This window comes from Drosophila rhopaloa, unplaced genomic scaffold (genome assembly GCF_018152115.1).
Source record: "Drosophila rhopaloa isolate 14029-0021.01 unplaced genomic scaffold, ASM1815211v1 contig_178, whole genome shotgun sequence".
NCBI classification, from domain to species: Eukaryota; Metazoa; Arthropoda; class Insecta; order Diptera; family Drosophilidae; genus Drosophila; species Drosophila rhopaloa.
The window spans coordinates 7,018,604-7,039,380 of NW_025335059.1; the positions used below are offsets into that span (position 1 = coordinate 7,018,604).

Below are 20,777 nucleotides of genomic sequence, written 5' to 3' on the forward strand. Positions count from 1 at the left end.
AGGCACCATACAAAACTAGATTATCAATTTAAAGATATTATAAGTGGATACGTATTTATTTTGCCAGATACTTTCTTTTACAAGGAATTAAATTTAACTCAATATGCCTTCTCTCTTCTGAAATAAAGGGTATTTAAATTTTCCCGAACAGGGCTGTCCACTTGCTGGTAAAACAGCTGATGGGATATTGAAAAGCCGTTATTTACTTATTTTGAATTTATTCCTGTTGCATATTACTACAAAAGTTAAAAAGGTGAACCATATAGCCCCATTATATTTTTCTAATTATTCTGTCAATCCAATTTGATCGATGCCTACAACACTTGAGTGCCCTCGACGACCTTCTCGTTGTCATAGATCTCCTTGGCGTAGCACAGGTTGGGATAGTCGAAGGCGGCGCCATAGCGGTTCTTGCAGCCGGTGGTGGACTTCTCGCCGGGAGTGTACACGGGCTGACCCACGATGTTGGAGGTGGCGAAGTTGCAGGTGAGCACAAAGTGGTTGTAGAAGTCGCGAGAGAAGCGCACAGCGGCACAGCCCACATGGGTGTTCTTCTCGGCCACGGCGATGGTGAACTTGGCCACTGCCTTGTTGGGCAGCTCCTCGGGGAAGCTGGCCAGGATCTCAGGGGAGGCATTAAGGCGCTCGGCGAACCAGTTCTCGATCTGCTCCTTAATTATCTCGGAGTCGGTATACTCGCTCTCCGCTCCACTGTAGTGAAATATGGCGTTGTTCTGGCCGGCATAGGCGAACCTCTCCGTGCTGCGACACTTGTCTGGCAGGGATTCACAGGTCTTTACGTTGAGCAAGGCCAGGTGAGACAGCTCCTCGCACCAGGACATCTTGGCCATTCGAATGGCTTTGGGAAGGCCTTCCATTATACCTCCTGCCACATTGTTACGGAGTTCGTTGAACAGGGATAAGATCAACTTGTGATGGGCATCAATTTTCACTTCTCGGACATCCTTTGGGCAGTTCTCACTAAAGTTCTGGTGGAAAAGGGATGAGTATCGAAGGGCATTAATTGGCATATCTTACCCCTTTGTTGTTGCAGGCAATATGCTTATCCAGACATGTGGGTAGGGCACAGTAGTCCACGGCAATTGTAGCTCCGATTAGGAAGGCTAGTACAAAGATAGTCTTCATGGTGTTCTTCGCAGTTGGTTTCCCACTGAAGTGCCAATAGTTGCGGGTCTCTATTTATGGAAGACTGCTGCCATATTCCTCGAGTTGCAATAATTAACTGCGAAATGGGCAGCTGTTTTCGGAGGAATCACTGTTTCCAACTCAAAATTCTTAATAATCATGGTAGTAATTTAACTAGGCTGGGCTCCAACCTGCTATAAAAACCGCACATTGAAGCCTGTTTTGACAGTCTCAAGTCAAGAGCAATTCAAGCAAAGTCTTTTAACATGACAACTGGTGTCCTGCTCCTGGCTTTTGGTTCCGTTTTGTTTGGTACCGCCATAGCTGTGGACTATTGTGCCCTGCCCACATGTCTGGATAAGCATGTTGCCTGCAATAACAAAGGGGTAAGTAATGGGAATCAATCCCTTTTGTTATTAACCCTCTCCCCACCAGAACTTTAGTGAGAACTGCCCCAAGGATGTCCGAGAAGTTAAAATCAATGCCCATCATAAGTTGATTTTATCCCTGTTCAACGAGCTTCGCAACAATGTGGCAGGTGGGACAATTGAAGGCCTCCCTAAAGCCGTTCGGATGGCCAAGATGTCCTGGTGCGAGGAGCTGTCTCACCTGGCCCTGCTCAACGTAAAGACCTGTGAATCCTTGCCAGACAAGTGTCGCAGCACGGAGAGGTTCGCCTATGCCGGCCAGAACAACGCCATCTTCCACTACAGTGGAGCGGAGAGCGAGTATACCGACTCCGAGATAATTAAGGAGCAGATCGAGAACTGGTTCGCCGAGCGCCTTAATGCCTCCCCTGAGATCCTGGCCAGCTTCCCCGAAGAGCTGCCCAACAAGGCAGTGGCCAAGTTCACCATCGCCGTGGCCGAGAAGAACACCCATGTGGGCTGTGCCGCTGTGCCGCTGTGCGCTTCTCTCGCGACTTCTACAACCACTTTGTGCTCACCTGCAACTTCGCCACCTCCAACATCGTGGGTCAGCCCGTGTACACTCCCGGCGAGAAGTCCACTACCGGCTGCAAGAACCGCTATGGCGCCGCCTTCGACTATCCCAACCTGTGCTACGCCAAGGAGATATATGACAACGAGAAGGTCGTCGACGGCAGCCAACTGTTTTAGGAACTGATATATGTATAATGGCTTGATTAATGACTTTTCTTTTTATATAAAGCTTATGCGGATATTAAGAGCTGAACTCTACAACTGTGGTTTTTGTTGTTAGAATTAAGGAGAAACGGGTTCAGGTTTACTTTTTTCTATTTATTATAAACAATTACTAGTACCCTAATAAGTTTATAAAACTTGTAGCTCTAAGATGTTCTAACAAATAAATTTAAATCTAATCTATTTACAATTTAATTTTGCCAATGATTAAGCGAATACCACATCTATAATAAAATCGACCCAAGTGATTCAAATATATTGAGACAATGGATATTAAAGTTAACTCTGATCCGAATCGATAATATTTAGAGTAATAAAGCGAAATATTGCAAGTAGAAGCAGTCTTTCCCCAGTTGATCGAATTTAAGACATTGATTATATTAGCTTAGCCAAAATCTTTTTATTGATCGCTGCCCTACCGCAGCAGTAGGCGGTAGAAACAAGCAGACAACTAAGCGTTGACAACATTTTGCTTAAGCCGAGGTGGTGGTGGCGGCGGCGGCAGCAGCTGCGGTAGCGGCGGCCTCCTCCTTGAGACGATCCTTCTTCAGCGGACCCATGAAGGCCAGCTTGTCGGCAGGGGTCTGGAAGCGACCATGACCCATCTTCGACGAGGTGTCGATGAACTTGAGCTTGATCTGCTCCAGGGCCGAGCGCTTGGTGTGCTTCAGCAGGGACTTGCGCAGGGTGATGATGCGCTTCTTGGAGCCGATGCAGCAGCCCTTGATCATGACGAAGTCGTTGTTGACCTCACCGTAGTGGGGGAAGCCACCCATGGGGGTGATGCTCTTGTCGGTCAGATCGTACTCAGTGGAAGCGTTGTTCTTGATGACCTGCAAGTGAGAAATATGGGGTCAGTCTACTTGTAATCTTGGGAAAAACATTAGGTATTTCATCTTATTTGGCTAAGATCTGTGATCAGTCCTATCATTATAAATATCACGGTTCATCAAGTTTTTTTTAGTTTCGATGTCGTTGTTATTTGGTTTTTTATCATCAGAGCAACAGATTTTGATAGCCGAATTTAAGATTATTGCTAAGCAATTGATAGCTACTACTGCTTACCTTGCCGTCCTTGGTGTGGATGCCAGCACCGATGCGGTAGATCTTCTTGTTGATCTCGGTACGGTGGTGGTAACCCTTCTGACCAGCACGAGCCACGGTGGTGGACACACGCGACGGATGCCAGGCTCCAATACAGGCCACCTTGCGCAGACCCTTGTGCGTCTTGCGGGGCAGCTTCTTGGTGTGCCAACGTGAGGTGACACCCTTGAATCCCTTACCCTTGGTCACGCCGACGCAGTCGACCATCTCGTCCTGACCGAACACGTTGCTGACCTGAATGGGCTTCTCCAAGTGCTCACGAGCCCACTTGACCTTGTCCTCGATGGAGCCACCGTTCAGCTGGATCTCCATGACATGGGCCTTCTTTTGGCGCTGCTTGATCAAGCGGATCTATAAAGGGAGAAAAGATTTGAAGTTAGTTTCACCCAATTGTAGGTTGTTTTGTGGGACTGTGCGTGATATGGTTTAACCGCGCTATCATCGCCTGAGCGGCTCCGCACCGTTACTGGAATATATCAAGCTCCGCCACCCGAGGGGCAGTTTGCTCTGCGACGTTGCATCCCTAAACTGTGCATTGAAAACCACAGCGAAGATGCTTTTTAGGCCAGGCGCACCATAGGCACCGAGCCCGAGGGTCCAGCACCAATGGCACAACAAGGCCAAGGACGTCGTGAATAAGGAATACTAGGGAAGTTGATATTTACCTGCGAGTGGGCAATCACACGGATCACCTTGCAGTAACGCAGCATCTTGCGGAAGTCATTCTCGATGCTCTTCTTGCCGAGATCATCGGTCCACTTCTTGCTGGCCTTGGTGAAGGCCTTCTTCTTGCTCTTGTACCTGGTAGACGATGGTCAAGTTGAAGATGCAATGGTCAGAAACGAGCGACATGATGCAATCCATTGGGGTGTCTCAACAACTCCAACTTCTTAGCCGCGCTGTTTATGTGGGGCGAGATAGAACAGGAAGTGCACCTCATCGCAACAAATGGCGAGCGGAGATGCAGTCTTCCGTGTCGTGCTCACTCGTCAAGTAATTTCAGTCAACCAGGGGCTGGGCCCCAGACCAAAAAACTGACAGCTCACACAACTTTCAGCGATTTAAAAAGCTCTCTCAGCAAGCTGATCGAAGAACTTTATGATTGCATTTTGCATTTAATAATGGGTTTCTTTAAATTGAATGGGTTTCTTTAAGGGCAGTTTACACACCGGGTTGTACACTTAAAAATCTTATAAATTTCATTACACATTTAAAAAATCTAATAATTAAAAAAGATATTTCATAAAATTTGAAGTACAAAACCAACCAAGAGTTTTCTAGGAGGCCGATCAGAAGGAAGGCAGCAGATGGTAGAAGGCTTCTCAACAATGTTTGCTCTTTCAGATACCATCGTATCATCATCCAGACTCTAGTAGAAAACACGTGGTTGGTGTATGTGTGTGTATACACCCGGGGACAAACAAAATGGCGACGAGAGTGGGGCAGACACGTGGTCCTCGATACATACCAGTTCTTGTAGAAGCGACGACGGCACTCCTCGGACAGATGCTGGGCCCAGACATTGACCAGGGCACGCAGACCGAAGGGAGTCTCGATGTAGCCGACGGCACCGACCACAATCATGGGCGGGGTCTCCAGAACGGTGACGGCCTCGACCACCTCCTTCTTGTTGATCTCTGTAAATGAAGAAAATAACTCCTTTAATATCATGCCACTATATTTTCTACAATGATAAACTAGCTATGAGCTTAATCAGTCCGCCCTAGTTGAGATAATCACGGTTAATCAGTTGTGTTCTAACCATAAATCTTCTAGTTTACTCATCATGGAAGGGGTGTAGTTTCGGAAGTCTTTAGGTGAAAGTGAGTACTTACTGGATCCAGGACGATCGGCCTCGCGGACGATGTGCGTCATGCCGGCCTTGTAGCCGATGAAGCAAGTCAGATGGACGGGCTTGCTGGCGTCGTCCTTGGGGAAGGCCTTAACCTTGCCGCGGTGGCGAGCTGAGCGCTTCTTGGGGTAGAAGGCCATGGAGCCATGGCGAGGCGCTGAGAACTTGCGATGCGACTGTAAAATAAGTTGAAAAAACCATCAGCAACTGTGCATTTTTCACTTTAAGGTTAGGTGAACACGTGGATGTTGCATTCGCAATTTATCAAAATAAAACAACTTCGCATGCATCTAAACGTCATTAGGTGCAAGCAACCGCTAGTATTTCTCGGCATTTTACATAATTGATGTACTTGAACCATCCAACACTTTACTGTTCACTTATTTTACCCCATTTTAGTGAGCTGAAACTTACCATGTCTGTTCTCTTCAGACGATGAAAACGAAAAGAAGGGAAGTGCTGCCCGGCGAAGTGAAGTTGGCTGCGATTTGATGGCAGTGTGGCTGCCTTCGGTTTAAATTATGTATTAAAAATTACTCTTAACAGAACATATGTCTGAGACAAACCTTGGTTTTGATCTATGCTAACCATAGTTCGTGCTCAACCCATTTGTGTCCTTTTCGGTTTGGCTCTGTTAACTGGCCAGCATTAAAAATTGGTTATTTAATTTTAATTCTCTGTAAAAATCATAATTTAAATGTTACAATTAATCTGATTTCAAAGTAGGTGGGTACATTGTTGTATCAAAGCATTCTATAGAAAAATGTATTAATTATAGGTCATCATACGGTAATTTATTTGTATATCTATTAATTTATACAAAATAAACTAAATTGCTGATATGAAATCATTTTTGTATTCCCTTAACGACTGATTGAACCATTTTGTAAAAATTTCAGCAATTAAATAACCAGATATCAACCGCAATATCAAAGCTCAGTTTAGCTATAAATTGGAAAAAAACAACGAAATATAAAAATAAAACATGTTTGTGGTCCCATAAAGTTTATATTTGGATATATTTTGAAACAACTGTTCTTCTGAAACACTTTGTATTTTCATTGTATGTTTTTTATTTAGCACTACCAAAAAAAAAAAAACTCAGTTGACATTTATAAGTGCGAAAGGCCTTAACAAAATAAATATAGCAAATTTTAGAACCACTGTCACTGAATCAGGATTTTTGTCCATCCCTCGCCCTGTCACACTTCTTTGGCGTTTTGGCGCATTTTGTGGTAGTGCTTGTGGTGAAAAATAAAACCAACAAAATTCGCAATGTCGACGCTGGATCTCTGCGAAAAGTACTTTGGGACGAAGGACGTGTACCAGCTTATGAGCCTGGCCAAAGGCGCTGCTGAGAAGGAGGTAAAGAAGGCTTACCACAAGCTGTCCCTGCTGGTTCATCCCGACCGAGTGCCGGAAGAGCAAAAAGAGGAGGCCACCGAGAAGTTCAAGGTGCTATCGAAGCTCTACCAAGTGCTGACCGACTCGCAAAAGCGTGCCCTATACGACGAGCAGGGCGTGATCGATGACGACGATGAGGCGGAGTCCAAGCTGTCGTCGTGGTTGGACCTCTGGAGCAAGATCTTCAAGCCCATCTCCGAGGAGGACATCAACAATTACGAGAAGGAGTATGTGGACTCCGAGCTGGAGCGGACGGACGTAAAGAAGGCGTACCTGGGCGGGAAGGGATGCATCAACTACCTCATGAACCATGTTCCCTTCATGAAAGTGGAGGACGAGCCGCGCATCCAGAAGATCGTCGAAACGATGATTGCCAGTGGCGAGGTGCCCGAGTACAAGATCTTCACCGAGGAGCCGGTCGCCAAGCGCAAGAAGCGACACCAGAAGTACGCACGCGAGTTCAAAGAAGCCAAGGTTATCAAGAAGCGCCTAGAGCGTCGGCAGAAGGAAAAGGATGACCAGGATCTGGCGGACAACGGTGGCGACTTACAGCAAATGATCCTCGCGCGCCGCAATCAGCGGGAGTCCAACTTCGGCTCCCTGATGGATCGCCTGGTGGAGAAGTACGGCAACGAGGACGACTCCGATACCGTCGACTTCAGCGCCTTCGAGAAGAAGAAAAAGAAGTCCAAGAAGCCCGCCAAGCAGGAGCCGAAACTGAAGCTTAATGGAGTCAAGACTGGCCGGGTGGAAAAGTCCCAGAAATAGGCACAACCAACTTACTATTATACTCTCTATTATTAATATTTAATCTAAATGATATATTTTATATTAGTCTTAGTTACTCATATGTATTTATCCATGTACGTATATTTAAATTTCTGTAAAATGCATATTATGGTGGGTTGAAAAGCACACAGATCATCAGCAGAATATGCTATTCTTTCTTCCCAATTATCCCAAAAAATTCCAAGTGCACAATTTTAACATCTGCAGTCCCTTGGTTCGCAAGCAAATCAAATCAAATAAAAAGATACTGATGTTATTCCTGGAAAATTTTCTTATTTAAAAACAGCTTATTTAGCTATTTTCTAAAATTTATATGCATAAAAAAAAGTAGCATAATAAAAATTAAATGTTTTGTAAAAAGTCTATAAAAAAGAAAACTTCGTTTGCTTGCTTCTTTTTTTGAAAATTGTATTATTTTTATTTGCTCTCAGCGATTGCGTTTTATTTTTCAGCTAACCCAAAACACTGTGGTTGACGTGATTAACATTGTAGCATTAATATTAAATAAAAACTATTTGTAACGACAATTATTATTCCAATTTAATATAACAAAAGTAATTTTATGACGTAACCACCATACCACCTTTCTTTCTACTCATCATTCTCTTGGTACAGCTGGTCACACTAAACTAGTGCTAAATATAATTTTAATAAACATTGCGCACTCTTTTCTAAAAATATGAGATGTGCCGTGCCCAATTGCAGGAATGCTTTTGTCAGCAAATCTAAAAGGGATCCGGATCAGCAGCAGCAGATCGGCTTCTTCCGGTTTCCCAAGTGCCCGGAAACATTCAAACTTTGGCTCGCATTCTGCGGCTTCACCGAGGTCTCCTTGAAGTGGAAGAATCCGTGCATTTGCATTGAACACTTCAAAGACGAGGACATCGAGGGCTCATTAAAGTTCGAAATGGGTGAGTTCCATCCGATTACATACCAAAGAAGTGGCAACTGCAAACTAATTCCTTGTATTTCAATCAGGACTGGCCAAAAAGAGAACGTTGCGACCGGGTGCGGTTCCCTGCATAAACAAAAGCCAGGAAAGTCCTTCGGAAAGAGCGCGAAAAGAAAGGACTCAGCGGCGCAGAAACCAAAAACTGGTGGCCGAACTTTTGGCAGAAGATGAGTCCAAGTCGAGTGCTCTAGCACCGTCCACGGTTGTCTGTCCAGAACAGGATAATGTGGATTTAGCAGACGCTGTAGCAATGGATTACGATGCAATTATCGGCGGAGTTCAGATGGAGAAGGAGGAGAAGTGTCGCATCTGCTACCAGGACTTTGTCGTGGACAACAGGGCAAAGGATCTCTTTGACCAGGCCAACAGTATTCTGCTCTTCCACATTGAAGTCATTAGCGGTGTTTGGGTTGGTCCTATAAACTTTCCCTAAAGATTTAAGCATTACTGATTCAATTATCCTTCAGATCAGCCACAAACCAGCCGAGCCTCAACTTATGTGCCCTGCTTGTTTATTATCCCTAGACCAGGCCATAGATTTCCGAGAGATGTGCATCAGCACGGAGCTTAAGATCAGTCAGTCCAACCCCTTGAACAAAATGGAGCCAGCTAAAATCGAGCTTAAGGATCTGAACGAGGAGTCTTCGACATCAGAACCTGAATTTGGCTCGGATTCAGACTTCACAAATTTAGAAGAAATTGAAGAAGTCGCAGAAGATGAAGAGCCTGCCGAGGATGAAGCTAATTCGAATGACCAGTTGAGTCAAGAGCCATTCATCGAACCCGATGAGCCCACCTCACAGGATCCACTCAGTGTGGCTCTAGGGGCTAAGATCTTTAAGGAATTAATAGACCAATACACGGGGCATGAAAGAACTAAACTAAAAAAAGAGCCGACAGTTGCCAAGAAGTCTAGGTTCCGACAAACCGCATTTTCCGAGCAAAAGCCAAAGCGCAGGGCCAATCCCAAGACCAAAGAAGAGAGGAATCTCATACGTCGCGCCCAGCTGCGAGCCAAGCCGCCGAACTTTGTGTGCGACCAGTGCGGTCAAGCCTTCCGAATGTCCCATAACCTCCGCATCCACATGCTCCGGCACAGCCGCACCAAGAACTACCAGTGCAGCGAGTGCCCGAAGACCTTCTACGACGCGTACATGCGCAACATACACATCCGCATTCGTCACCGTGGCGAATCGCCCTTTGCCTGCCGTTTTTGCAGCGAAACGTTTGCCTATGCTGGAGCTCGCCAAAAGCACGAGAGGTGGGTGGTATACAATATACATATTAAGGATATGAACACTCCTAATTTTTAGTGAGGTCCATAATGCAGCGCCACGCCTGATAGTGAAGCGAATCAACCCAAAGCCCATGGCCAAACCTCGGGATGACGTGCGTTACCAATGTAAGCTGTGCCACAAACATTACGCTTCCAAATACGCATTGGGCTGGCACATCAAGTCGCACACCGATGCGAACGCTTTTAAGTGTAAGCAGTGCAGCAAGAGTTACTCCGATCCCAACAAGCTCAAGCGACACGAAATGACCCACGAGAAGAGGCCGCTGCAGTGCGACGTCTGTTTGAAGGGATTCTACCAGCGTACGCGACTGCGGGAGCACGAGCTTATCCACACCGGCGAACGTCCATATTGGTGGGTTAACAACTTTTTCTCTTCACGCTTCCTCAAATATAATAAATGGAACAATCCCTTCATAATCTTTCCAGGTGCGAGGTGTGCAATGTTCACTTCCGTTACAAGTACAACCTGAAGACTCATGGCAACAGCAAAATGCACCAGGAGAACGTACGCAAAACTGGCGGAGAACTAATACTTGAAGCAGAATGAAACGAGAGCTTGTTTTTCAATCGCAGTTGTTTCATGTATTTATGGCAGGGGGTTGCACTGTTTTTGATTTACGTTTCTTTTTGCGTTCGTTTTCCATGTGACTGGAGGAGTTAATGTGCTGGGTGAAGTTGCCTGCGCGCAAAAACCATAAATCACATACTTCGCAGCTAAAAAAACGGAGTAGTTAGCTAAGAAAATAGATGATTTACTATAAAAACTTACTGGAAAGTGCGCTCGCCCTTCTTGATGATCTCCCACTTAGACTGCGGCGCTCGTCCTTTTTTGCAGGCCTCCCTGTGAAATGCAAGTCCATGTAAAAACAGCGTTAAAAACTTTAATTTGACCTACCTTTCATGCCGCACACGTGAACTATTCGTGCTGTATTCCAGGCCGCAGAAAGTGCAGGCGTAGGGACCCTCCGTATGCTTCAGCTGGTGACGTCGCAACAGATGGAGGGTATAGCATTTCTGGTGGCACTGCTCGCACTCAAATGGCTTGGTGCCCGTGTGCCTTAGCAGGTGAACATTGAGATTGCTAGTGTCCTTAAATTGCCGGCCGCAATGTTCACAAATGCATGGTTTGGCATTTTGTCCATTGCGGTCTACAATGCGCTTCGGTTGTTTGTCGTTAATGACTTTTACGTGGATTAGCTTTCTGCCCATACGCATTGTGTGCTTGCTGGACTTTATTTTGGTTTTGATTTTCCCTTGTTCCGGCTTGGAATCGTAAGCGCCCACCATTTCAGTCTGTCCTTCTCCATAGTCCTCGGGCAGGGGCAGAGAATCCTCGCCTGGAGCATCTTCGAAGCTTTTTTCTTGGTGCTGATACTCTTGATAAGAATTTGTTTCCTGCTCCATTTTGGCTGGGTTCCAATTTGATTTCACTGGCTGTCATCAGTTCGTCGATGCCCAGGGGATCCGGAGCAGGTGTTTGTTGGACGGGAAGCTGCAGCGCCACGGCCGCAGGAGCCTCGCCGAGATTCATTCTTCTCCGCCGCCTGGCGAAATATTTCTCGATCTTCGCACATCGCCGGCGGAATCTTTGGACCTGCTTGAGCAGCGTCTGACAATCCGGACACACATGATTGGGCATGTCCTGGGAATTCTGTAGCTGCATGTTGGTTAACAACCTTTAGTCGAAACTGAGTCCATTATATTTTAACTTTTATGCTCACCCAGCAGTTTGTTATGGAGCGTACGGACTGCAGCAGTTTTCGGCCCTCGGGCGAGAAGATCTGTATACACTGATCGGCCACTATGGTCTTGCCGCAGGTGCGGCAGAACTGCTTCATTTCATCCAATTGAATTGCCAATTATTTTATTTAAATTTATTTGTTTGACATGAACAAAATATGTGCCCGCTGATTACAATAATACCATAAGCCTGGCATTTGTAAGCGGGTTTTGACTTTCTCACAGCTGGCCACACTACCCTGAAGGAGACACTGAATTAGTCATCGATGTCTCATTTCTATTATTTGATGAATTAAATTATTTTATATTTATTAAAAATACTTTAATATTTATACAGATTATACCGTCGTCTTTCTGCCATTGTTTTTTTTTAATTTTTAATTTTATTATTAAGCATATTAATTGTTTAAAATTAAATAAACTTGAATTAACATGGTCAGTACATCGAAGTTCAATTCAAGTTTTGTTGACGCTATTATTTTCCAAATTTTGTTTTTTGTAATATTTCAAAACTTGAAAAAAAAAATTTTGTATTACCTTCATTTATTTTTAGTATTTTAAAAATTCCAGCACAAACTATCGATAGGCAAGCGTGCAGCTCTTCGCGATGAATGGTAACTCTGACTGTTTCCGCCCTCCATCTTTCTGCATTGACTTTTCACGATGGTGAGTTCGCTGCTACTGATTTCTGTGAAAATAATAGTGTTTTACTGTGAAAGTGGCCTCCAAACAAAAAGAAAACATGACTGAACTGTTGCCCCAGGGCTGTGCCATGAAAATACCGACCACCGAAAGAGAGAAAATGTGAAATTCCGGGCGAAAAACAAAAGCATGCCCTAACCTCGAAAGCGGCCAGCTCCAGGTGCTGCTCGGTGGTCAATGGAAATTATTTAAATTGTTATTAGTGACAAATATTAATGTTATTTTATTTCTTCGATAGCCGCCTAAGAAGGACGCAAAGTCTTCGGCCAAGCAGCCGCAAAAGACACAGAAGAAGAAGGAGGGATCCGGCGGCGGCAAGGCCAAGAAGAAGAAGTGGTCCAAGGGAAAAGTCAGGGACAAGCTGAACAACCAGGTGCTGTTCGATAAGGCCACCTACGAGAAGCTGTACAAGGAAGTGCCCGCCTACAAGCTGATCACCCCATCGGTGGTCTCCGAGCGTCTGAAGATCCGCGGCTCCCTGGCCAAGCGTGCTCTGATTGAGCTGCGCGAGAAGGGTATGTTTTCCGGATATAAACCTTATCCTATTTTACAGTTTCTAATTATAATCCTATCCACTTTCAGGTCTGATCAAGCAGGTTGTGCAGCATCATTCCCAGGTCATCTACACACGTGCCACCAAGGGTGATGAGGCGTAAATGTTTTACCTTTTGCCCAACGCATCTCTGTAGTCGCATTCGCTTTACAATCGAACACTGATTGTATTCAAGAGCTCTACTATGCCGCTGTGTGTGAAATGTTGAATAAACTTGCTTTCTTATTGATGTAAGGAACATTTGCGTGATGTTTTATTTTTATGATGACCTCTTGCCGAAAGGGTAACCATGAAACTGTGGTTTTCGGTTTTTTGCCGGCTGCATTAGAGAATAGTATTTTTAAGTAAGCCAACACTATTAGTACATGCATAGGTCAGTTCTAAGAACATTCCATTTTTTTGGTAATGAAACCGAAATGTGATGTCTTATTAAGAAGAATTTGACTTAAATATTAACTGGACCAATGATTTTATAAGCTGAATTGTATTCAAAATCGTTCAACTGAAATCTTCTGGTTTAGTAATATTGATAATATCAATAATTTAGTACTATGTTTTTACGTCTATAAAATACAATTTGACTTCAAAATGCAATACATATTTTTGTTTCCAAACAGGCTAACTGTTATTATTCAAAATAATTTTTAGAGAATAATTTTTAGCTAGAACTACAAAAATTGATTTTTATATGGTTTGTATTCTAGCAGAAATGTGTAAATTCATATGAATTCAAAAATTAATAATTTAACTACTAACCAGCTTTAATAATTTAATCAATTAAATATTTTACTTCCTGTTTTTTATTAAATTTAATAAAACAATATCAATAAATATTTGCTTGACTGTGTCTAATAAGAATTTATACTTCTTCTTTTCCGAAGGCATTCACCCTTTACGTGCTCACGTCTGTTTAACAGTAAGCACTTCAATGTTGGACTGCCTTTGATTTAATTTTTGTATAAAATCATTGTTAAACAATTAATTTTGTTTTTAATAAGAAACAAAAATAAAATCATTATAAATATATAAGAAATGTTTACTTAGATCTCAATCAAATATTTTAGCAAAGATTTTTTAACTTAGTAAAATGTCAAATAATAAATAATAACGATATGAAAATTTGTTATTAGAAGGAAATCACCTAACAAACTTATGGATTCTTGGCAGTGATAGCTATATATTTCACTATAACCGGCTATGACCACACCTGATTTGCCCAAGAATAGAGCACCCGCTTTTTTTGGGATCTTTAGAATTTATTTGACAATACAAGAAAACATTGTCCATCCTTGTGTGGTGTGTATCAACATATATATGAGAAAGATTACCACTGCAATGCATTGAGCTAAAAAATATTTGGCACTCATAACAAAGAAATTACGAAAAATTGGCCAATCATTTCCGTTACGAACCGTTTCTAAAATTTGCTTAGAGAATTTGCTTAGAAGTTTTATGTTTAAGCTAAACGGGCATCTTTTTATTAACAGCACTGGGTTACAAAATTTGACCATAATTTTAATAGCCCTTGTAAAACTTTAAAAAGTTACTAAATGTAAATAAAAGAATTGCCACCCCTGCGCGGAATAATCTACCCAATAAACATTCATGCGGATTCCAACTGTGCTTGCCATTCGCAGCGAAACGGTCTTAACTCAGCCAATATGTTTACGTGGTTACCTTTATTTTGATGACAACACGGCAGATTGGTTTGGTGCTGGCAAAGACGGGTTCGGTTCAAGTATCTGGCTGCCAGTAAAAATGAATTAAGCTAGCGAAATCTAGAAGATCGACCAGCCCGCGCCGCACAACTGTGCACACAAGACGACCGCCGAGCAGGAAGCGTTGAGGTTGTGAGGTAATTCGCGATTCAAAAAGCTGTCGCCGCCGCACGCAGATAAAGATTCTCGCGTACCCGGCCAGAAACGAAGTGGGAATCACGGAATCAGCTGGAGCGCGCCTATAGGCCCCCGATAATACCACGTATGCAAACAATAAGTATTATCTGTGGGTATTTGCCCTAACATACATCTGGGTGCCTTTGCAGATTCATATCCGGCAAGATGATACCGCTGTCGCACAAGGACCGGAGTAGTTTCGGCTACAGGGTCCGGGAGAAGCTCAACAGCTGGAAGAGACTCATCTTTTCCGACCGCAACTCCCGGAATCTTTTCCTCTTCTTGCTGCTTAATCTGAGCTTCGCCTTCGTTGAACTCTTCTACGGTATCGCGACGAACAGTTTAGGTTGGTTCTGTTCTTGGCCCCTAATTGCTTTTTATCTTATCCGGGCTTTATAACCCCCTTGATGGTTAATCCGTAGGTCTGATCTCCGACTCGTTTCACATGTTCTTCGACTGTACTGGACTCTTGGCGGGATTGGCCGCCTCGGTTATCACCAAGTGGAAGGCCAACGACAAGTATTCGTACGGTTATGTGCGGGCTGAGGTGCTGGCCGGGTTTGTCAACAGCCTGTTCCTGCTGTTCATAGCCTTCTTCATCCTGTCAGAGGGCGTGGAGCGGCTAATTGAGCCGCCGGAAGTCAAGCATGAGCGGCTGTTTGTAGTCTCCGTGCTGGGGCTGCTGGTGAATCTGGTGGGAATCTATGCCTTCAATCACGGCGGGCACGGCCACTCGCATGGAGGCGGTGGTCACGGGCACTCCCACGGTGGAGGCCATGGACACTCGCACAGCCACAACGACGCCGACAACCACAATCACCAGGCCATCACCTTGGACAATGGTAACGGGCAGTTTTATTGAAATATTTAAGCTCTAAAAGAAGGCAAAAAGTTTGAATTTCACTCTCGAAATTTTACTGAAAATGGTTAATTTATTAGCCTTTAGCCTTCAAAATCATATTTACACAGCCTAAAAAACACAATTCCTTTTAGGCACAGTTTTTAGGATATTTTGATTAGGAATTACCTTTTTTTCACAAGTTATTTTTAGATAAATTGGTTTCTGATAATTATTTTCTAATTGAATGTTTACAATCTTTCCAGGTCATGGGCACTCACACGATCACAACAGCCATGGCCACTCGCATGGAGATATGTCGGGCAGCAACTCGCAGATCATGCGAGGCGTTTTCCTGCACATCCTGGCCGATACCTTGGGCTCGGTGGGCGTAATTATCTCGGCAGTGCTAATGCACATGTTCGGCTGGATGATTGCGGACCCAATCTGCTCCATCTTCATCGCCCTGCTGATAGCGCTCAGTGTGCTGGGCCTAATCAAGGAGTCGATAATGATCCTGATGCAGCGCCAGCCGACCGACCTGGACAGATCGCTGCCGCAGTGCTACCAGAAGGTCACGGGATTGGCCGGTGTCTATGCGGTGCAGGAGCCGCACTTCTGGACCCTCTGCTCCGATGTTTATGTGGGAGCCCTCAAGTTGGAGGTGTCCAAGAATGTCGACCCCAAGTACGTGGTCACGCACACGCGGATGATCTTTGAGGCGGTGGGCGTGAAGCAGATCTACATACAACTGGATTATGTTTGATTCAGATGGGATCCGCCCACCGGCGTCCTTGTACAATGATGTGTATATTTGGCCACTCGTGTTGCATGTTTATGTGCAGTGCGAAAGAGCGTCGATGTTATCAAACATTATTTTAAAATTTTAGTTTACTTCGGCGCCACAACTTCCCCATCACTTCCAAAAATCCCCTCCAAAAGCTAAGTAAAACAAAATGTTTAATCTTCAGTTGTACTAGTAATTTTGCGAATTTTGTTAACTTATTAACGTTTGTATTTGTTGAAATGCGTTCAGCATTCATTCCATTCTATACATACTGAAAGCATAACATAACGTATGCGATAGTCGATATCGAGGAGCATTAGTGTAATTGTAAGCTAAGCGAATGAAATTGTGCAAGAGTAAATATATATATTTAAAGTTTTTTTTAAAATTCAGAAAGAACAAAACCCGAAACATGCATACCTACAAATAGCATATATTTCAATTTGACTGACATTTCCACGGACATTCCGCTGTGCGGTGGAAGTGCATTAAGAGAACCGTTTTTGCCACAGTTTGAAGTATCAAAATTATGAACGAAATAAAATTTAATTTGTTATTAGCATTTTTATACGTAAACAGAATTAAAACGAGTTTTAATTCTGGTTGGGGTGATATTAGTGTATAATTTCCATCAGTTGTTTGTGGGGTCTAATACAAATTTAAAATTACTTTCTGCTTAATTAAAAGTAGCACAACCTATTTGGTTTGATTAAAAGATAATTGTGCCCGTTATTTAATATAGTAAAGTACCGTATTCTAGCCCTAATTGGTGTTTTTCTTTTCATAATAATTTGTGAAAAGTATTTTATCAACTGCCAGCTAGTTTATAACAAAATACTAAGCCCTTTAACAACATTTTAATGATTGTCATAAAAATGCTTTACATAAAATAACGTTTTAATGGCAAATCAAATTATTATTTTTTCTTGGGATCTAATATAAATTGTTAACAAAATCCGTTTTAACTCAAAATGTGGTCTTCTATCTATTTTTTTAAAAGTCAAAATAAGTGCATGGTTATTTACTTTTCTTATTGATTCAAGCTACTTGAATTTAATTTGCGTATGTATTTTAGGGTTTCATATAAGCAGTTTATTAAGAATTAAATTGTGGTAACACCCATTCACAAGTAAAATTTGAAAGCTACAAAGATTTAATATTAACGAAATAAAAATATGTTGTATATTTTATTAAGGGCACTACGTTTAAAAAAGTTGTTTCTAATCAAACTATTTAAAAAAATATTTTTATTTGCAATAAAAGTGGTAGAATTATTTCTATGTTTATATGTTGCCGACTACATACATTTTGGTCCATATTAAGCAAAAGATTTTTGCCAAACTTATTCCAGCGAGTGCTCACTGTAAGCATCTCTCACGCGACGACGGCAACAGGTCGACACGTTTTGCCGAAATGAAAATTGCACCTGTGTTGGTACGCCGGCCACCACCCCGCCAGCAGATAAAGACTAACGATTTCCCCGCCTTAGAATTAGATTATAGAATTTTTAAATTGTGGCGAGAGCGGCGCATTTCGTTACCAACATTGAGGTTAGGGCGAGCGCAACGTGAGAATCTAGGGCAAATGGAACTGCAGCGTGCAGAAAATAGTAGTCCAGTGCGCATGACCTCCGTATATATATATATATGGCGGCACGTGTACATCACTGTCAAAGGTCAATAACTCCGCAATTGCCCAAAAAAAAACCAAAGTCTGCGTGACTCAGACGGCCCCTCTCTTTCGCACTTACGCATAACTGTAAAATGGAAAGAAGTACATGCATGCGGATTTACAGTTGTATATGGTTTCCGTTTAATTTCAGTACTGGTGTTCCCAATTGTAGTTTTTTTCTTTCTATTTATGTATGGGTAAAGCGAAAATGCATACAAAAATTTGAATTGTTGCTATCAAAATATTAATTTAATTACAATAGTTGTTGGCGCAATTCAGTTGTTTAGCTTGGTGTGGGTTGAAACAAGAAACATACATTAAGTCGAATTTATGAGAGCTCCGGCCGAAAGAAATCAAAAATAAAATCGCACAGATTGAGGACAGGCTTTTCGTCATCGGTTAACATAAATTTAAGACTTTCAAAATTGTAACTAAGCATCTGATAAATATATGTAGAAGGTATGCATGAGTATAGTGTGCTCCGGGGGGATTGCGATCCGTTCTAGCATTTCTCCTCCTCGAGACCGTGCTTGAAGAACATGAGCACGGGGACGCTGTTGCCATCGATTTCGCGGTATTCCACCAGGGCCACCATGCCATCGCAGTCCATTGATTCGCCGGTGAAAAACTGCAGCTCCTTGAAACGGCCGAGGATGTCCTTCATGGCCTTGTTCATGTTGGTCTTGAAGACATCGATCTGGTCGGGCGAGTTCTCCTCCAGCTTGGCCAGTACCTTCTTCATGTAGTCCTTCAAGTATATGGTGTACGATTTCTTATCACCGAAGGCGAAGCACTCCGTCAGGCGGTGGTTCATCACCACATCCACACCGCTCTCCGAGGTGATTTCGGTGCCCTCGTCCGCCTCCTCCGCAGAGGCGTTGGCGCCTGCCAGTTTTATATCGTCGCCTTGGCGGGTGATCAGCTTGCCATACACCTCATAAATCACTTCGTCCACCAGCTTCATCTTGTAGGTGTCGGCGAACATCTCGTCGCCGGTGATGATATCCTTGTAGATCTTCATGGTGAGTGAGTTTTCGGGAGTCGGAAGATGGCGTCTAAATCGATGGCGAATATGCAACTACAACAGCACTGGACCGGGAACACAGCGAAACGACTTGCCACGCGCTCACTTGAATAGCAAAAAGAATGAGCGAGAAAAAATGGCGAATGAACTGCCAACTCGCTTGATGTCCCACAGTCCGGCAACGCCAATGGCCGGTGTGGCAGCGCCTACTACGCCTATCGATATTATCAAATTGTTTTTTTTATTTTATATATAAAGTTCTTAACTTCAAAAATTGTAATTCCAAATTTACTTAATTAATTAAATCGTTTTACGAAATCCTTGGCATTGACAAAACATCTAATATAACTTAAAATAACTTTTGTATATATTAGATACGGTATTGCTCTTCTCACGTTTACATTAAACGTTTACATCGCGCCTTAATAGTTTAAAATTTCAAATCTTAAAAAGGTTAAAAACGGTTTTTTATTTTTAAGTTTTATTTGATATAATCGATAATCCGTTGGGTTTTTACAACATAGTGGCAGCATTGCCTGCGGTAATTTTGGACACGTTGTGTACGGTCCCACCCATACAAGTTCGAGCGAAAAACAGGGAAATGTACGTAATTTATGAGATGGGACTGCCAAAACCCTGATTTAAGACTGCTTTTTGCAGGTATGCACTCTCCAGTTCGCTGATCCGATCGCCGGCGCTGCGCCAGGGCCTCCAAATGGCCGCTGCCAACCGCCAGGTGTCGCTGAAGGTGGTCTCCGTGGGCGCAACCCAGAAGGACGAGTCGTTCTTCGAGAAAAACGAGCGCCTGGGCAGGAAGTTGTCGCCCCATTTGACCATCTACCAGCCGCAGCTGACCTCCATGCTGTCGATCATGCATCGCGGCACAGGATTGGCCCTGGGAGTGGGCGTTTGGGGCCTTGGACTGGGTGCCTTGATCTCGTCGCACGACATCAACCACTATGTGACCATGGTGGAGGGACTCCAGTTGAGCGGCGCCACTCTGACCGCCCTCAAGTTCATCATCGCCTATCCGGCAGGCTATCATACGGCTAATGGCATCCGGCATCTGCTATGGGACACCGGGCGATTCCTGAAGATCAAGGAGGTCTACTCGACCGGTTACGCAATGGTCGCCACCTCTTTTGTGCTGACCGCAATCTTGGCCCTTCTCTAAGCTCAGGTCCTTGCCTGTATCTATAAAATTCTAGTGAGAACATGATGTGAAAATTGTTATATACTAAATACATGTAGTGTGTATATTTAAAATGCTATTTGTTGTGTTACGCAACCCATTTTGCTTACTTTAAAAGCGTTACATTCGTTTATTCTTCAGTACAATTTGCCGGAATAGCGTGTTTTATAATAATTTGGGTGTATTCATACGAGGTTCTCTAATTGTGGGATGATTTGGGAGGCAATTTAAGGTCCAGCAATAGAATCAAGTATACGGTCCGCATCATCGACTCTCGTTAATAGAATGCTTAACGTCTGCGCCTGAGAGTATGCAAGGCTTTTCAAATTTTATTTATTCGTATTACAAAAATGTGTTCCAACTTCGTAAAATTACTTCGTATATAATATGTCCTATGTAAATATATATAAACAATTAACATTTTGTTAAGGCATACCAACCTTTATTATTTTCAAAACTATTAAAATAATACTGAAATAAAGGAAAACGAGTCTTAAGATTTAAGTATTATAGTATTTAAAATTGAGGAACAAGTATACGCCCAGTGCTGTCAGATTAGTTAACTGAACATTAAAATCGACGGACTACAAACTTACAGATATGGGAAAGATTTTTAAATTTCGTTATTATTATTATTTTTATTCACTGGAATCTGTTCAGTGCCTTCT

The 20,777-nt window shown here is 43.2% G+C and overlaps 9 protein-coding genes, 2 non-coding genes and 1 pseudogene across 12 annotated transcripts; 6 read left to right on the top strand and 6 right to left on the bottom strand.

Moving 5' to 3' along the window:
- Positions 1 to 201: 201 nt before the first annotated feature.
- On the bottom strand, positions 202 to 1,187 carry LOC108053723 (antigen 5 like allergen Cul n 1-like). The gene is made up of 2 exons (XM_017136442.2): positions 1,039 to 1,187; positions 202 to 989 (listed from the first exon to the last, which is right to left on the bottom strand). Exons 1-2 carry the CDS (start codon positions 1,144 to 1,146, stop codon positions 315 to 317), a joined length of 783 nt encoding a protein of 260 aa, XP_016991931.2. The 5' UTR covers positions 1,147 to 1,187; the 3' UTR covers positions 202 to 314.
- A 207-nt stretch (positions 1,188 to 1,394) lies between these two features.
- On the top strand, positions 1,395 to 2,492 carry LOC108053724 (annotated as a pseudogene).
- A 192-nt stretch (positions 2,493 to 2,684) lies between these two features.
- Positions 2,685 to 5,765, bottom strand: LOC108047518 (60S ribosomal protein L3). Of its 2 annotated transcripts, XM_017127725.2 has the most exons (6): positions 5,680 to 5,765; positions 5,249 to 5,441; positions 4,882 to 5,050; positions 4,079 to 4,214; positions 3,375 to 3,764; positions 2,685 to 3,142 (listed from the first exon to the last, which is right to left on the bottom strand). In XM_017127725.2, the coding sequence occupies exons 1-6, from the start codon at positions 5,680 to 5,682 to the stop codon at positions 2,783 to 2,785; spliced, it is 1,251 nt and encodes a 416-aa protein (XP_016983214.1). In that variant the 5' UTR covers positions 5,683 to 5,765; the 3' UTR covers positions 2,685 to 2,782. The 2 variants fall into 2 exon arrangements, with proteins under 2 accessions (XP_016983214.1, XP_016983215.1); XM_017127726.2 differs by lacking the exons at positions 2,685 to 3,142; positions 3,375 to 3,764; positions 4,079 to 4,214 and adding an exon at positions 4,312 to 4,507.
- LOC123037595 lies at positions 4,699 to 4,778 on the bottom strand. Its single transcript, XR_006417568.1, has one exon. It is a non-coding gene; the product is annotated as a small nucleolar RNA U83 (small nucleolar RNA).
- Positions 5,123 to 5,201, bottom strand: LOC123037594. Its single transcript, XR_006417567.1, has one exon. It is a non-coding gene; the product is annotated as a small nucleolar RNA U43 (small nucleolar RNA).
- Positions 5,766 to 6,402: 637 nt separating the features above from the next.
- On the top strand, positions 6,403 to 7,714 carry LOC108047517 (J domain-containing protein CG6693). The gene has a single exon (XM_017127724.2). The coding sequence runs from the start codon at positions 6,541 to 6,543 to the stop codon at positions 7,435 to 7,437; it is 897 nt and encodes a 298-aa protein (XP_016983213.1). The 5' UTR covers positions 6,403 to 6,540; the 3' UTR covers positions 7,438 to 7,714.
- A 362-nt stretch (positions 7,715 to 8,076) lies between these two features.
- Positions 8,077 to 10,274, top strand: LOC108047520 (zinc finger protein 184). The gene is made up of 5 exons (XM_017127729.2): positions 8,077 to 8,369; positions 8,437 to 8,819; positions 8,878 to 9,671; positions 9,724 to 10,059; positions 10,134 to 10,274. Exons 1-5 carry the CDS (start codon positions 8,138 to 8,140, stop codon positions 10,252 to 10,254), a joined length of 1,866 nt encoding a protein of 621 aa, XP_016983218.2. The 5' UTR covers positions 8,077 to 8,137; the 3' UTR covers positions 10,255 to 10,274.
- LOC108047521 (transcription factor Ouib) lies at positions 10,264 to 11,631 on the bottom strand. Its single transcript, XM_017127730.2, is given in 5 exon segments — positions 10,264 to 10,421; positions 10,477 to 10,548; positions 10,603 to 11,112; positions 11,114 to 11,364; positions 11,429 to 11,631. Coding segments are annotated over 5 exon segments (1,086 nt in total). The 5' UTR covers positions 11,546 to 11,631; the 3' UTR covers positions 10,264 to 10,285.
- Positions 11,632 to 12,024: 393 nt separating this feature from the next.
- On the top strand, positions 12,025 to 12,940 carry LOC108047516 (40S ribosomal protein S25). The gene is made up of 3 exons (XM_017127723.2): positions 12,025 to 12,113; positions 12,388 to 12,664; positions 12,732 to 12,940. The coding sequence occupies exons 1-3, from the start codon at positions 12,111 to 12,113 to the stop codon at positions 12,803 to 12,805; spliced, it is 354 nt and encodes a 117-aa protein (XP_016983212.1). The 5' UTR covers positions 12,025 to 12,110; the 3' UTR covers positions 12,806 to 12,940.
- Positions 12,941 to 14,360: 1,420 nt separating this feature from the next.
- LOC108047522 (zinc transporter 7) lies at positions 14,361 to 17,302 on the top strand. Its single transcript, XM_017127731.2, has 4 exons — positions 14,361 to 14,682; positions 14,747 to 14,943; positions 15,020 to 15,439; positions 15,702 to 17,302. The coding sequence occupies exons 2-4, from the start codon at positions 14,763 to 14,765 to the stop codon at positions 16,199 to 16,201; spliced, it is 1,101 nt and encodes a 366-aa protein (XP_016983220.1). The 5' UTR covers positions 14,361 to 14,682; positions 14,747 to 14,762; the 3' UTR covers positions 16,202 to 17,302.
- A 708-nt stretch (positions 17,303 to 18,010) lies between these two features.
- On the bottom strand, positions 18,011 to 19,050 carry LOC108048724 (translationally-controlled tumor protein homolog). Its single transcript, XM_017129558.2, has one exon. It carries the CDS (start codon positions 18,912 to 18,914, stop codon positions 18,396 to 18,398), a length of 519 nt encoding a protein of 172 aa, XP_016985047.1. The 5' UTR covers positions 18,915 to 19,050; the 3' UTR covers positions 18,011 to 18,395.
- Positions 19,051 to 19,432: 382 nt separating this feature from the next.
- On the top strand, positions 19,433 to 20,188 carry LOC108048720 (succinate dehydrogenase cytochrome b560 subunit, mitochondrial). The gene is made up of 2 exons (XM_017127732.2): positions 19,433 to 19,520; positions 19,578 to 20,188. Coding segments are annotated over exons 1-2 (516 nt in total). The 5' UTR covers positions 19,433 to 19,518; the 3' UTR covers positions 20,092 to 20,188.
- The last annotated feature ends 589 nt before the right edge of the window (positions 20,189 to 20,777 follow it).